This window comes from Mustela lutreola, chromosome 14, assembly GCF_030435805.1.
Source record: "Mustela lutreola isolate mMusLut2 chromosome 14, mMusLut2.pri, whole genome shotgun sequence".
In the NCBI taxonomy this organism is placed as follows: domain Eukaryota; kingdom Metazoa; phylum Chordata; class Mammalia; order Carnivora; family Mustelidae; genus Mustela; species Mustela lutreola.
Window position 1 is genome coordinate 75,625,259 of NC_081303.1, and position 15,443 is coordinate 75,640,701.

General features: G+C 59.8%; 1 protein-coding gene across 2 annotated transcripts; it reads right to left on the reverse strand.

The window, feature by feature from the left end:
* Positions 1-739: 739 nt before the first annotated feature.
* Positions 740-15,443, reverse strand: NPR1 (natriuretic peptide receptor 1). 2 transcript variants are annotated; one of them, XM_059146612.1, is made up of 22 exons: positions 13,923-15,443; positions 13,185-13,384; positions 12,657-12,770; positions 12,083-12,218; positions 11,243-11,334; positions 10,509-10,644; positions 10,195-10,279; positions 9,313-9,433; positions 8,602-8,676; positions 8,430-8,507; positions 7,933-8,037; positions 7,603-7,677; positions 7,351-7,507; positions 6,913-7,068; positions 6,572-6,740; positions 5,826-5,972; positions 5,609-5,732; positions 5,415-5,483; positions 5,007-5,181; positions 4,716-4,814; positions 1,948-2,039; positions 740-1,749 (listed from the first exon to the last, which is right to left on the reverse strand). In XM_059146612.1, exons 1-22 carry the CDS (start codon positions 14,629-14,631, stop codon positions 1,687-1,689), a joined length of 3,177 nt encoding a protein of 1,058 aa, XP_059002595.1. In that variant the 5' UTR covers positions 14,632-15,443; the 3' UTR covers positions 740-1,686. The 2 variants fall into 2 exon arrangements, with proteins under 2 accessions (XP_059002595.1, XP_059002596.1); XM_059146613.1 differs by having other exon boundaries at positions 7,603-7,674; positions 13,923-15,442.

Genomic DNA, 15,443 nt, shown 5'->3' on the forward strand with positions numbered 1-15,443 from the left:
GAGGCGGACGCGGGCAGCTGCGCTCTGGCTCCCAGCAGGTCGAGTCCGAGGGGCCGCCCGGCGCGGGCTGGGAGCACTGCACAGCGCGGGAGGGGGCACGGCTTGGCCCTCCGCGCAGACCCCCGCGGCCCTGAAGGCAGCCCCCCCACCCCCGTCCTGGTCCCTCGGGGCGCGCGCTCCAGGAAGAGGCGCAGGGAGGTCGGAGGAGGGGCCTGTCTGCACTTGATGGATAGCACTGGAGAAATGTCTGGCACTTTCTTTCCCCGTGGGGGAGGTGAGGCTGCGGCCACCTCTCCCCCGCACTCGTTCGCATTCCTGCCCGCCGGCTCGGGAAGGCCTTGGGTGGGGCTGCAGCAGGGCGAGCTGGGAGTCATCTGGCAAACTCTCCCGCACGCGGGCTTACACCGGCCGGCGTGGGAGCGGAGGGGCAGGTGGAGGGTCCAAACCTCAGCCGGGGTGAGAGGGTCCATCCATCCGTCCTGGCTCACAGGCCTCCCCAACGCTGGGGGTGTAGCAGTGCTCAAGCTGCTGTGGTCCGCGGACCCTGGGAGTCCTAGAGACCCTTTCAGTCGTCCGATGAGGTCAAGACCCCGCACAATCCTACGAATACTTTGTGACTTGACAGGTACACTGACCGTAGGAAGACAGTGGGGGAGACTGCTGTGTCTTAGCAGAAACCAAGGCAGACACCGAATGACTCATTGTATTCTTCATTACACACACTGGCAGCAGAAGAAAATAAAAATTAAAAAGCCAGTTTTTACTAAGCATGTCCTTGACAAAAAATATGAACATGTGATTGGTTTATTATAGTTATTTAAATGCGTTAATAAGGACTTGTTTTAATTTCTAATATGGTATACATGAATAGATTTAACCCACATAAACGAAAACTCTTTGAGGTTCTCAATAATTCTGAAGGGTGTAAACAGGTCCTTGGACCAGGAGTGTGAGGGCTGCTAGGGGGGAAGTCACAGGCTGTCAGGTAGCTGAAGGGGGACTGAGGCCCTTTGCAGATACTGTATTCCCAGCTTAAGAAGTGGTCTTATTTGGAGTAAAGGGGGGAAACCACAGCTATGTTTTCTGGGAACCCACTCTCCTTCCAGAGACATTCACTAGAATACAGATGTGAATGGCCTCTGCTCGCAAGAGAGACAAGACATACAGGCCCACAGCCCCTCCAAGCTTCCCCTCTCTCCTGTGTACTGGATCCAGTTTTGGGGGCGGAGGGGGACACAGGCATGTTTGTAGCCCAAGTGGAGTAGGCCTAGACATGGATTCCCCTCATGGCCTTTTCCTGTTGCCTCTAAGGTGGCTCTTCTCCCTCCCCAAAGAAGTCACATTGTACCAAGTTTGACAGAGTGCAGGAGACAGGATTCAGGAGCCCACACCCTAGCCTGGCTTGAGTCAGGATGGAGGGTGGGTACACTTGTCTGTGTGTGTGCCACTGGGCATGACTGTGTGCTTTGGTCCAGTTCCATGAACTCCCAAGTTCTCCCCAACACCAGTCTTCCTGCATAGGTTGTATCTGGTGTCTCCACTGGGTTAGCATAACTGAGTTGTTCAAACTACTTCTCCGATCCTTTGGCAATGGCAGGGCTGCTGTGGGTGAGGCTGAGGTCTGGCACCTCTCTGTTACCTCTGGCACCAGGAAGGAGGGCGTGGAAGGCCAGGAGGGGAGGCAGGTCAGCCTCGAGTGCTACTCCCCCGCTCCCCGAGGAGCCAGTAGGTCCGAACTTTGCCTTTGCCCTGGAGGGAAAAAGAAGAGGCAGTTGGGATGGGGAGTAGCACACCTTACCCACTTACCAAAATGAGAGGAGAGTCTTAGGGATGGGAGTGGGTTGGCTGCTTAAGAAGGGGCCTGGGCGGGGATAACCTCCCCCCCCCCCACCCCGCACCGCCCCGGGACTCCAGGGGATGGCGAGGGCAAGGGGCTTTCTTCTCTACCTTCATTTCTACATCTCCTCGGAGCTCCAGCTCAAAACCACCAAACTCTTCTAGCACAGCCTTGGTCTCAGAAGACAAGTGGATCTTCAGGGCTGGGAAGAATAAGGGAGAAGGAGGGAAGGTGGGGTATGGAGAAATAGGAGCAGGACCAGAAGGATGCTCTCCTTCCTTCCTTTTAGTCTAGAAAGCCTCTGAGTTCAGAGTCCCACTCCTCCATTTGGAGTCTGACCATACTGGCCTCTCCCTTAGAATTCTAGACTCTATTGTCCGACACAGTAGCCACTAGTCACCTGTGGCCATTTATATTTAAATCATTTAAAACCAGGGGTGCTTGGATGGCTTAGTCAGCTAAGTGTCTGAGTCTTGATTTCAGCTCAAGTCATGATATCTGTATTGTGCGCTGCACGGGGCTCCACACTGGGTGGGCATGGGGCTTAATATAAAAACAAAACAAAACTGGGTCGCTGGAGTGGCTCAGTCAGTTAAGTGGCTGCCTTTGTCTCGGGTCGTGATGTCAGGGACCTGGGATGGTGTCCCCACATCAGGTTCCCTGCTCAGTAGGGAGGTTGCTTCTCCCTCTCCCTCTGCCTCTCCTCTGGCTGGTCCTCTCCCCCGCCCCTTGGACTCCCTCTCCCTCTCTCTCTCAAATAAATAAAATCTTTAAAAAAATAATTAAGGGGTGCCTGGGTGGCTCAGTGAGTTAAAGCCTCTGCCTTCAGCTCGGGTCATGATCCCGGGGTCCTGAGATCGAGCCCCACATCGGGCTCTCTGTTCAGCGGGGAGCCTGCTTCTCTGCCTACTTGTGATCTCTGTCAAATAAATAAATCTTTTTAAAAATTTAAAAAAATATGGGGCGCCTGGGTGGCTCAGTGGGTTGAGCCGCTGCCTTCGGCTCAGGTCATGATCTCAGAGTCTTGGGATCGAGTCCCGCATCGGGCTCTCTGCTCAGCGGAGAGCCTGCTTCCCTCTCTCTCTCTCTGCCTGCCTCTCCATCTACTTGTGATTTCTCTCTGTCAAATAAATAAATAAATAATAAAATCTTTTTAAAAAATTTAAAAAAATAATTAAGGGGCGCCTGGGGTGGCTCAGTGGGTTAAGCCTCTGCCTTCTGCTCAAGTCATGATCTTAGGGTCCTGGGATCGAGCCCCGCATCGGGCTCTCTGCTCCATAGGGAGCCTGCTTTCCCCTCTCTCTCTGCCTGACTCTCTGCCTACTTGTGATCTCTCTGTCAAATAAATAACATCTTTTAAAAAATAATTAATTAATTAAAACTAAAAATTAAAAAATTCAGTGCCTCAGTTGCACTGACCACTTTTTTTTTTATTTTTTATTTATTTATTTTATTTTTTTTTTTTAAAGATTTTATTTATTTATTTGAGAGAGAGAGACAGTGAGAGAGAGCATGAGCGAGGAGAAGGTCAGAGGGAGAAGCAGACTCCCCATGGAGCTGGGAGCCTGATGTGGGATTCGATCCTGGGACTCCGGGATCATGACCTGAGCCGAAGGCAGTCGTCCAACCAACTGAGCCACCCAGGCATCCCGACCACTTTTTTTTTTAAAGATTTAGTGATTTATTTGAGAGAGAGAGAGAGAGAGAATGTGCGCATGAGCACAGGGAGGGGCAGAGACACTCTCCTGCAGACGTCCTGCGGAGCAGGGAGCCTGACTCAGGTCTCCATCCCACAACCCTGAGATCAGGACCTGAGCTGAAATCTAGAGTCAGACCTTGTTAACACCTTATTAGGAACATTAAATTTAATGCTCACGAAATCTTTAAACAGAATCTGGCGCACAGGAAGCACTCTGGTAAGTGGTTGCCGTAACTTACTGAACTCAATACTCATTTTAGGGCTGAGGGAACGGAGGCCTAAGGGAGGAGATACACCCCACCTGCAAGGTCAGATCTAGGCCCCTACTCCTGACCTGGTATCCCCCACACTTCTTTGAACTTGCCCCGCTGCTCCTGGTCTTGTTGAATCCTTGAACCATTTCTGAGAACAGGATCCTTGAAGACTGACCTCAGGGAGGGGCTTTCTCCTCCTGACTGCTCCAGGCAGTGCCCAGGGAGAGTCTGCTGAGCCAGAGCCCTTGGGGCTCCCAAGTAGCCCTTCTCCTGCCTTGAGGCTTGGATGGGGTCTGCATGAGGCGCCTCTGGTGGGTCTGGGTCATCGTAGCACCCCGAGGCCCAGCACTTGGCAGTCACTCAGTACAGGTCTAACGGAGTTGATTCGAGTTGAGCATAGCAGGAGACAGCCGGAAGCAGGACTGGGGAAGAGGGAGGGTTTGCCCGCACTAGGTGCCTACTGAGAGGAGGGGCTGTGCTGGCTCTTCCACAGCCCTGAGACAGGTGTCACTTTGCAGATAAACAGCTGAAGCTCAGAAAAGTCCAGTGACAGTTATACCTGGTCATGTCATTTGGGTTTCACACCTAACTCTTCTAAGGTACGTCTCTTATTCTCATCTTACAGAGAAGGAAACCGGAGGCTGGAGGCACAGCTGTGTGGGTTGTGGAGTGGAGATTCCCACCTCAGCAGCGGCTGCCTGAAGCCCTCCAGCACATTCGAGAGGGCTCAGAGGCACCGAAGGACAGGCTCCCCTTGGGGAACTGCTGAACACAGCCCAGAAAAACTTGGAAGCACTTGGCAGGAGGGGGCTGGCACTCTGACAGCACTGGAGGTGATGGGCCCACACGAAGCCCAGGCCGGGTCCCAGCGCCCTGGGTGGGGTGCCCACCCGCCCTTTCCGGCTGCCTGTGGCAGCTGCCTCACCTTCCCCGTTAGACTCCATTCTGGAGGCGGTGTTGACCGTGTCTCCGAAGAGGCAGTACCGGGGCATCTTCAGCCCGACCACACCAGCGCACACAGGCCCTGCGGGGAGCGCAGGGTGGCAGCCGGGTCTGAACGCAGGGTGGTTGCTGGGCAGGGGAGAGGCAGGACCGAGGCCCCTGGGAACCAGGTGTGTGTGTGTGTGTGTGTGTGTGTCTGTGTGTGTGTGATGGGGGCGGTGCGGGGGGGGGGGCCGGCCTGGGGACAGTCCCGCCCTCGAGGAGTCCCCCTCACCCGTGTGGATGCCGATTCGCAAGCGCAGCTCCTCCTGCGGCCGATGGCGGATGCGGAAGGAGCGCACGGCGTCCAGCAGCGCCAGCGCCATGCGGGCCACCTCCCGGGCGTGCAGCAGCCCGTTGCGCACGGGGAGCCCGGAGACCACCATGTACGCGTCGCCAATGGTCTCTACCTGCGGGGCCGCCCAGGATGCACGCCCTGAGCGCCGGGCTGGGCCGTGCCTGGTGCCGCCCGCACACTGTGAGCCCCGTCTGTGTTTCCGCGCCCCCGTCCCCTGCGTCCTTGCTCTGCCTGGTCCTGGGGCTCTGGGTGACAGTGTCTGCCCGGGTTTCATGGGCCCCTCTCTGGACGTTCTCTGGCGTCCTGCCCTTCCCCATGCTCTGACCCCGTCCATTACCACCTCACCTTGTACACATCAAAGTTATCTATGACGGCATCGAAGCAAGTGTACAGGTCATTGAGCAGGGTGACCACCTGGAAGGGATAGGGAGGAAGGACCCCCAGCTGGGATCGAGTGGGAACAGTGGAGCCAGCAGGCAGGTCCGACGGGGCGCAGCTGCAAGGCCAAGCACACGGGCCTGGTTTCCGCCCGGCCTCACCTGCATGGGCGTGCTCTCCGCGGACAGGGCCGTGAAGCCCACGATGTCACTGAAGTAGATAGTAACACTGTCGAAGGCTTCTGCCTGGACCGTCTCCCCACGCTTCAGCTGCTCAGCCACGGAGCTGCAGGGTCAGGGATGGGGAGGGGATCAGAGCATGAAGGGGGGATCAGAGCACGAGGGGGAGCGGGGGGCGGGGCACGGGCGAGGCCCTCACTGCGGCAGAATCTGGTAGAGCAGAGCCTCAGCTCTGCGCTTCTCCTCCAGGTAGGCCTGGGTCCGCTCCTCCACGAGCCCCTCCAGGTTGTTGGCATACTGCTCCATGCGGGACAGCAGGTTGTCCAGGATGTTGCTGCTGTTCTCTCTGATGCCGGGGTCGGGGGACAGGGATGCAGTGAGAGGAGCACCCCGTCGAGCACCCCCCAGCCCTGCCGCACCCACCCTGGCACTCACCCTTCTCAGGATTCATGTCAGCCCACCCCCCAAATGCGGTGGGGTCCCAGGAGAGGGTTGGGGTTGGGGAGCCTGGCGGGATGGGTGTGCTGGGGGAGAGGGCGGGAGGAAGGTTCCCATCTCTGAGACCCCCGAGTCTGGCCTGGAGAGACCTTGGCTCCTTTGTTCATCTTGGGTGAAGACAAGCAGGTTAGGAGGCAGAGGAGGTGGAGAGGGTCGGCCGGAGGGAGGATGGAAGGTGGCCCACAGGCCCGCAGAGGGGCATGGGGAGGGGCTGCTGGGGCACACTGCCGCAGGGAGGGCCAAGGGCTCGGGTGGGGGCCCCTGTGGAGGGGTGGGAGGCCAGAAGCCTGTTGGCTCTGCTCTGCTGCAGAGGAGGGGCTGGTGGGGGGGCAATGTTGGTGGGGGGAGGGGCACGAGAGGTTGGGGATGATGGGACAGCTGATGGGAGCAGCCGGGCAGGGCAGCCCTGGGGGGGGCTGTGGGGGGGCAGGGGAAGGCGCCAACCACCTGTTGAACTTGCGCAGCATCAGGCGAACCTGCTGGAAGGTCGGCCGCTCCTGCGGCTCCTCTGCCCAGCACCGCTGCATCAGCTGGCCCAGCTCCTCCAGGCCGCTCTGCAAGGCCAGGGAGGGCCGGAAGGGGGGTTGCTCCCCCCGGGTCACGCGCTCCACGATCTCTGCGCAGTGGGGAAAAGTGGGGCTGAGGTGAGGGTCCTGCCAAGGGCCAGGGAGAGCCCGTGCGGAGGGCAGGGCGGGAGCAGGCCCGGGCAGGGAGGGCATGACTCGGAGTCCCTGGCACAAAGGCTGGTGCAATTGGGGTAGGGCTAGGGGACAGCAGGGGTCTCTCACCTTTGGGGCTGAGGTCCAAACCTTCCACGTGGAAGACACCGCTTCTTAGGGCAATCTCCTGAAGGATGATCCCGAAGCTGTACACGTCCCCTGCCTGGGAGCCACGGGCAGGGGGTGAGGCCATTCGCAGGAGCTCAGGGGCTGTCCACAACTTTTCTGCAGGTCAGAGGTCAGGAGTCATGGGGCGAAGGGCCTTAAAACTAAGGGATGGGGGAAGCAAGGTCCTAGAAGATGCAGCCGGAGTGACCTGGAGTCATCACACCAAGTGGCACAGGGAAGCCTCGGGACCACTGTCAGGCTCCCCTTTGCACTGGAGGATGAACTGAACTCGGAATCAGGAAAGGCCTGCTGAGTCCTAGAGAAGCCAGACATCAGGCCTCCTGCTGGGCTGGGATTGGAAAGTTGGGGGGGGGTCTTAGGGTTAGGGTTAGGGCTCACTGGCATAGAGGGTGTGGCCTTGCTCTGGTTCTGGGTCCCTGAAGCTTTCCAGCCCAAAATCAGTGATCTTGAGCACGAAGCGCCCGTCTACCACGCAGTTGGATGACTTGAGGTTGCCGTGGGAGCAAATGGCCCCACTGTGTAGGAACAGCATACCCTGGGGAATTTGGGGAGGCAGAGGCCTTGGTATCAGTGGGACCTACAATTGAGGCTGAGGAAAAGCATGCTTGGCCCCTCCCCCACACGTCCCACCTTGACGATGTCCCTGGTGAGAGAATACCGGAACATCCAGTCTAAGGTGATGCTCTCGTTTTCCAGAATGTCCTGCTGGGCAGTGAGAGTCAGGCATGTACCCTGGGGACTCCAGGGCCGGTTCGGAGGCCAACTGACACAAACCCGCACAGCAGGACAAAAGCCTTGGATTTACTCCAGTGCGTCTGCACCCCCCACAACCCTACCCCCAGCATTTTACAGATTAGACAAATAAAGGTCAGAAAGCCAGAGAAGCTTGCCTGGGGTCATGGCCAGTGGGGGACAGAAGCAGGGCTAAACCCAGATCTGCTGACAGTCCTTGTCCCTCACCTGCAAACTCCCACGGGGACAGTACTCTGTGAGGATGCAGATGTTGGGGGGGTCAGTGCAGGCGCCCACAAACCTGGTCAGGTGTTCATTCTGTACATCCCGCATCTGGATGTGATAGCCAGTATCAGGAACCCGGCAGAGACCTCGCTCCTCACCAGGTGCCCCCCGCCCCTTCAGGGACCCTCTCAGTCTTCTTAAGGCCCTATTCACTCTGCAGACAAAGTCTAGGAGCCTGGTGATTCCCACCCGTGCTCTGAAGAACACTCCCGCCTCCCCCAGAATGTGCTCCCTGCTCACTCTGCCTCCTAACCCTCCACCCCCCAGGGGCATCCAGTACAGCTCCTCAGGGACCCCCTCCATGGTTCCTCCACTAGTCTCTTCCCTCATTTAGGACCCTCTCCCCCGCGCACCATACGTAAGGGTCCATTCCTTTCCTGGCATACCCTGTCGCCCTCCCATGACCCTCCCGTGGCTGCCGCCTCACTCCCCCACATTACATGCTTCAGTTCAAACAGGACTTTTCGTGTCAGCTCAATGCGCTTACGATTCACACGTTTCACAGCCACGAGGTTGCCCTGGGCAAGGAATGGAGGATGTCACCAAGATGGCCCTGTGGTGGGGACCGCCCTGTGCCCTGCCCCAAGGATGGCAGTCTTTCCCCTGGCCCACCTTGTAATATGCTGTCCTGGCAAACACTTGGAACTGGCCCTCTGTGGTCAGCAAGGAGCCGTAATTGGAACCTCTCTGGAGGGATGGAGAGCAGGAGGGGTGGTCCTGCTTCGAGCCTCACCGCAGGTGCCGTTCTCCGACCCGGTGGCCAGAGCTCTGCCCCGCCTTAGCCTGGTGTCAGCCTGCTTCTCTCTCCACATCATAAAATCCTTCTCTGGTTCTTCCTTTTTTTTTTTTTTTTAAGGATTTTATTTATTTATCTAGTTATTTATTTATATTTTTTAAAGGTTTTCTTTCTTTATTTGACAGAGAGAGAGAGAGTGCGCAAGTAGGGACAGAAGGAGAGGGAGAAGCAGGCTTTCCACCAATCGGAGCCCATGTGGGGCTCAAGCCCAGGATCCTGGGATCATGACCTGAACTGAAGGCAGATGCTTAAAGACTCAGCCACCCAGGCGCCCCTTTTTATTTCTTTTTAATATGTATTTTCCCAAACACTATTTCTGAATCTTGAAAGCCTCCTGTGAAGGAAGGCTCTGTGGGCATAATTGTGATCTGAGGTCCTCTCACAGGGGCAGGGAGACTCACCCCAGGACACACAGCACGTGAAGGCTGAGCTGAGACTAGAACCTTGCTGTGGGCCCCAGCCCCCAGGCCCTGTCACCGAGCCCCACACCCCACCCTCCCACACCTTCCCCTCACCCCTGCTCTTACCCCACTCAGGGTCAGCCGACTACCCGCACTCCGGAGATTCCTGTCCAGACCGCCGGGCTGCACGTCCTCCCAGCGCACCCGCCACAGCTCGGAGGCCAGTTCCTTCTCCAGCTGCATCTTCCTGGGGCAGCAGACCTCTCTCTGAACCCATGTCCGATCCCCTGGCCCTGGGCTGGGCAGCTGAGCGGCCCCTCCTCTGAGCCCTGGGACCACCGCAGGTGCCGACAGGGGTGGGGGACAGGGGAGCCCCTTCCTCTATCAGCTGAGAGTCAGGGGGTGTGGGGAAAGTCCTGCCTGCCCCACAGGGACCTTGGGCAGTCACTTCATGTCTCTGAGCCTCATGTCCTTATGTCCAAGTGTCCTGATTTGGGCACTGGTGACCTCGACATTTATTTCAAAGCATTGTTATAAGAATGAAAAGAAAACAGCGTGTGGCAGTGCCTGGCCCATCGTCTTGGCTCAGCCAGCACTGATCTTCCCTCCCTGCGTTAATGTCTGCATTCCCGTTTGGCTCCCACTGGAAGGGGGGAGTGGGGCTCCCTCACTTCCCGCCCCTGCTCCGGGTTCAGCACCCCTGCTCAACAGACTGGGCCCACTGCCTCAGGGCCACCATTCCCCATCAGGTCTGCACATCTGACGGAAGGAGACACCAGCCCCCAGGCCAGAACCCACAGGCCTGTGATGCCCAACCGCTCTGCTCTTCCCCGGTGTCCCCGTCCCTTCCAGGCCCTTCTCTCCTCCCTGTGTCCTCCGGCTTTCTAGCCTCCTCCTTCCTCATCTCCTGTGACCTTCCCTCACTGTCCTGCTCCTCTGCCCCCTTCCCTCCAGGTCCCTGCTGCTTTCTCCACTAGTCTCACTCCCCACCCTCATCCCAAGACTCACCTGTATATGAAGAAGGAGACAGTCAGAATGCTGAGCAGGGAGAGGCTGCCCACCAAAGCCAGCACTTCCAGGGTGGAGAAGTGATCTGCACAAGCGTCCAGGTTCCAGCAAGAGAGATTTGGGTTAGAGAGCAGGAGGGAGAAACTTCGAATAGTTAATCACTGAACCAGGAAGATGGATGCAGGGAGGCAAAAGGCAGGAGGAGTGTCTTCAAAAACCCTCAGTGCGGGACAGGGGCACCTGTCTGACTCCTGAAGCAGGGGAAGAGACAGTCTGTCTCCAGAACCAAGGCCTGGAAGGCATGAGGCAATCACCTTGGTTGCAAGCTGGGTCCTCATTGTCAAAGCCGCATTCGGGGGTGTCGGGAGGAGGGTGCCCCAGGGCCCAGTTCAGTTTGCGCCCTGGCACAGCCACCAGCTCCTGGGAAGTCCCATTGTAGTTCAGAACAACCTGCGGGAGGGCAGCAGTGGAGGCGGGCGAGGCCTGGGGTGCCGCCTCCTGTCCCGGGGAGCAGGGCTGCCTCCCACTCACCCCAAGTGGGCTTTCTAAAGAAAACTCCATGCAGAACCCCAACTTGACATTCAGGGCGTTTATAACCTTGGGCTGAAGCACATAGGCAACAGGAAAAGGCAATGTTCTCAGTCCACACTCCCAGGCCTAACACAAGTATCCCTTCTCCAGGAAGTTTTCCTGGATGCTCTGCTCCTCAGGGCTTGTGGCGCCAATTCCTTCCTGTCCCCACTGAATGTAGAGAGCTATATAAGCCCCAGATCAGCCTGTCTCTGGGGGAGAGGGTCCTGCCTGTCTGAGGAGACATGGACTTCCTGAGGGTAGGGCCGTGCACCCTCCTCACACATGGGGTTCCCCAAGGGCAATGCCTATGGGTCCCTGTCATTCTGGCTGCTCCCCTGGACTGGAGCTGGGTCTCTCATCCAGGGATCTCCAAAAGTGATGACTGAGCAGAAATGCCCTGGCACAGCTGTGGGGGAAGGCCAGAGGACAAGAGGTCAGTGCCAGCTGGCACCGTCTTCTGGGGGCACAACCTTACCCTGAAAGTGCCTGTCTCAGGATGCATATCCCAGAGGGAGAAGTCGGTCTCCCGATCTCCATTGCTGTCCATGTGCAGGTATCCTGCCACACCTGGGGCATGGGGGGAGAGGGCTGTTTGGAGAGAGTGCCAGCTCAGCACTCTCCCCTGGGTCTCTATCCCTCGGTCCTCTTTGCCTTGCTCTCCAAACACATGAAATAGTAACAAAGTGTTCACAACATGTGTAATGACAAAAGGGACATATGTATCAGCAGTAGGAATGATTGAAGTTGCGTACATAGGAGGACATTTTTTTAAAGATTTTATGTATTTCTGGAGAGAGAAAGCAAGACACAGGGCGCCTGGGTGGCTCAGTTGGTTAAGCCGCTGCCTCCGGCTCAGGTCATGATCTCAGGGTCCTGGGATCGAGCCCCGCATAGGGCTCTCTGCTCAGCAGGGGGCCTGTTTCCCTTCCTCTCTCTCTGCCTGCCTCTCTGCCTACTTGTGATCTCTCTCTGTCAAATAAATAAATAAAATCTTTAAAAAAAAAAAAGAAAGCAAGACACAGCATGAGCGGAGGGGGAGGGGCCACGGAAGAGGGAGAGCAGACTCCCCACTGAGCAGCGAGCCCTGGCTGGATCCTCAGGGCCTGATAACCCAGACTGAACCACCCAAGCACCCCACTTAGGAGGCCTTCTAGAGGGAGCTAGGGAAGTGGGGAAGGAGGCCCAAGGGAAGCTGTGGAGCTTCCTTATATAAGGACAGACATGGTGAGTAACACCCCCCCCCACCCCGGCATCTCATGGCCTCCTGCATGGGGTGCCCAAAGGTAGCCTATCTCTGTCACCTCCAGCCCCTGACCTCGGAAGCTCCGGTTCCACATCCGCTGGGTGACGGCCTCCCCATCCATGACAGTTCCCCCGTGCGCCAGCGTCTCTGTCACTGCCTGGACATAGAGCAGGAGCCCGTCGTGGAAGGCTGCTGCGATGGTGTTCACCTGCGGCGGTGAGCAGAGCTTGGCTGGGGTGGGATGTACACGGGGTGCTGAGTGGGTGCTGAGTGGGGCATCGTGGAGGAGGAGGAGGAGATGGAGGGTCCTGGGAGCTCGGAGGAGGGCAGGAGAAAACACCTCCACAGGACAGAGATTTTTCTACTAAAAGATGCCTCTACCAATCCCTCTGCATCCGAATCCTGCTTGGCAGGTAGGGCAGGACGTGTCATCCTCATTTTACTGCGAGGATCTGAGTTTCAGAGGCTGAACAACTTGTCAGTGTCCCTTCTTGGTCATCCCGAGGAGTGGGAACTGGGGGAAGGGGAAGCATGGGAGGCCTGGGTATGCAGAGATGGCTAAGAGGACAGGCAGGCTCCTGGCAGAGGGCCAGGGTGGGGGTGCGGGCTGGATGTCCATGCTGGAAGGTCCCAGGATCCTTCCTACCAGGCCATCCTCCACTGTGAAGTTGAACTGCTCACGGGCCAAGTGTTTTAGCTGCTGCAGGAATTCCAAGTACTCGGGATTACCGGGCTCTTTGTACGTGATGATCTTGGCAGCCTGAGGAAGGGGTCAGTGGAGCGGGGGGAGCTGGGAGCCGATCCAGTCCTCCCAGTACCCTGGGGCCCACCTCCCCCAGTGCGGCTCTGCTTCGCTCAAGGTCAAAGTGGGTGGGCTCCATGTCGTGTGTGAGCAGGGGACCCCGGGGAATGACTTCTTGAGTTCTGCTAGTCTGTGCCATCGGAACACTCTCCCACCCCAGGCCCATTCCTCATCTTTTTAGCCTCCTGGCTCTGAAATCTCCCAGCCCTCCAGCCACCCCTCACCCCCCTCCTGCCCTTCCTCTCCTGCCTCCCTGAGCAATCAAGAGCCTCTTTTCTGGAATCCCTTCAGATCCTGGGGAACCCAATGGCCAGAAACTGGGTGCCACCAGCTCCAATTTCCACCGCCTGGGCTTACAGCCTAGACACTCACCTGAAAGGCCCGGTGGGCAGGGATATCCTGCCCATCCCCCCTCTCCCAGGGCCTGTGGGGAGCAAGGCCGTGTGCACCTTGCAGGCTTTGTCCAAAGAGGTCCAGGTGGAAGAACACGTAGTCCTCCCCACTTAGACCAGCTTCCATGGCCAAAAGCATCAGCGTTCTGAAGGCATCTGGGGAGCTGCATATGTAGATAACTGGGGAGGAAGGGGGTGGTCAGAAAGAGAGAGAAGCTGGATCCCGGCGGAGTGGGAAGGAGGAACTCGGGGAAGGAAGTGCACGGACTCCACGCTGGTCTCGGCCGAGGCTGAAGGAAGGTGGAGAGGGCTGGGAGGGGTCGGTGGGTGGGCGGGAGGGAAGGAGCCGAGACAGGGCGAGCCGGCAAAGCCGAGCCAAAGGTGAGGAAGGTGGGGTGAACCCGGGAGGGAGAGGAGGAGGCGGGCCCGCTGGCAGGGGGCTGGCAGGGGAGAGGCAGTGTGGAGGAGAACATGGAGGGGAAAGGCTGCTGGGAGGCGACCGAAAATGGAGGAGGAAAGGAGGGCTGGGCGTGAAGCGGGACCTACGAAGTGTCAGGCGGCCGCGAGCGCTTTCGGCTGGAGGGAGCGGTGGCACGCGGGCGGGGCGCGTGGGAGCGCAGGACCGCGGCGAGAGCGCGCGGAGGAAGAGAGAGGAACGGAGCCTCCGGCCGAGGCTGCGGGGCGGTGGGGGAAGACCCGCCCGCGCCGCCCCCCTCACCTCGGCCTTTGCGCCTCACGGTCCGCAGCAGCAGGGCATAGTGGTCCAGGTCGCCCTCGGCGAACTCCAGGTGGTCCACGGTGATGTTGAGGCGGTCGCGCACGCGCATGTACAGCCCTTCCACCACGAAGAAGCAGGGCTGGTCGTCGCCCGGCCGGTAGGCGTAGAGCACCAGCGCCCGGCGCTCCCAGCCCAGCCGTCGGTGCAGCGCCGCCACCAAGTCGCCCAGCTTGGCGTGGCTGGGCCCGGCGCGCGTGGTCAGCGCGTACTCGTCCTTGGCCCCGAAGCCCAGCGCGGGGGCGCCGGCGGTCAGCAGCGGCACCCGCCAGTGCGCCGTGAAGCGCCCCACCGGGGCGGCCGCGTACACGCACCCGGGGCCCAGGAACACCGCGGGGCTGTGCTCCCACTTGAGGTCCACCGCGGCCAGGGGCGCGGCGGTGTCGGAGCAGACGCCCCTCGAGTCCTCGCTGCTGCCCAGCACGGTGCGCACCGTCCAGCCGGGCAGCAGGTCAGGCCGCGCTCGCACCCCGGCCAGGGCCAGCTCCACGGCCGGTCCCACGCGCGCCCACGACCACGGGTACGAGGTGTTGGCCAGCGGCAGCACCACGGCCACCGTCAGGTTGCCCGCGTGGCCGCCCGGGAGCAACGGCAGCAGCGGCAGCGGGAGCAGGAGCAGGAGGGCTCCGGCGGGGCGGCCGGGGCGCAGCATGGCTTCAGCCCGCGGCTCGGCGGGCGGGCGCTGCCCCTCTGGCCTCTTCGGGGCCCTGCGGTTCAGCGGCCCCTTGCGGGCATCGGGCTGGGCACGCCGCCCCCTCCCGCTGCGTGGCTCGGTGTCGGCTGCGCGAGGGGCACGTGGCGGGCGCGGCGGGGCAGGTGGGCGCGGGCAGCCGAGCGCCGGGCCCCGGAGGACGAGCGCGGCGACCGCGCGCGGGCGCGTGTGTCAGGAGGAGCCGGCGTTGGGGGGAGAAGGATGCGAGAGGGCGCGAGGGAGGGGCGGGGAGTGGAGTGTTTGTGTGCGCGCGGGAGCGCCTGGCCCGGGAGGGTGCCAGCAGGGGCGTCCGGCCGTCCGGGGGGAACGGGGGAGGTCCCGAGCCGAGCTCCGAGCCCTTCCTCCCGCCGCTTCCCCTCCCAGACTCGGCGACCGGCGCTTTAACCCCTTCGTCCCCTCCCCGAAGTCGCGGACAGGCCCGCGCCCCCAGCCCGCGGGCTCTCCCCCGAGACCCTCCGCGCCTTCCTCTTCCGAGAGCGGCGCCCACACGAGAGGCTTCGGCGCTGGGATCGCGAGCGGGACCAGAGACGCGCGTGGGGCCCGCGGGGGCCCTTTTGCGCCCCACCTCGTCCCTCCCCCTACCTGGTTCCGTTTGGGGAAGAGAGCTGTGCGGGCGCGGGGTCTTGGCAAGAAGAGGCGCGAGTGGACGGAAGTGTGTGTGTCTGGGGGTGGACGGGAGGGCGGCGGGTTTCTGGAAGGGCGTTAAAGTAGGTGAGCCCGGGGTCCCCGTGACCTAGTCCACCCAGGACCGC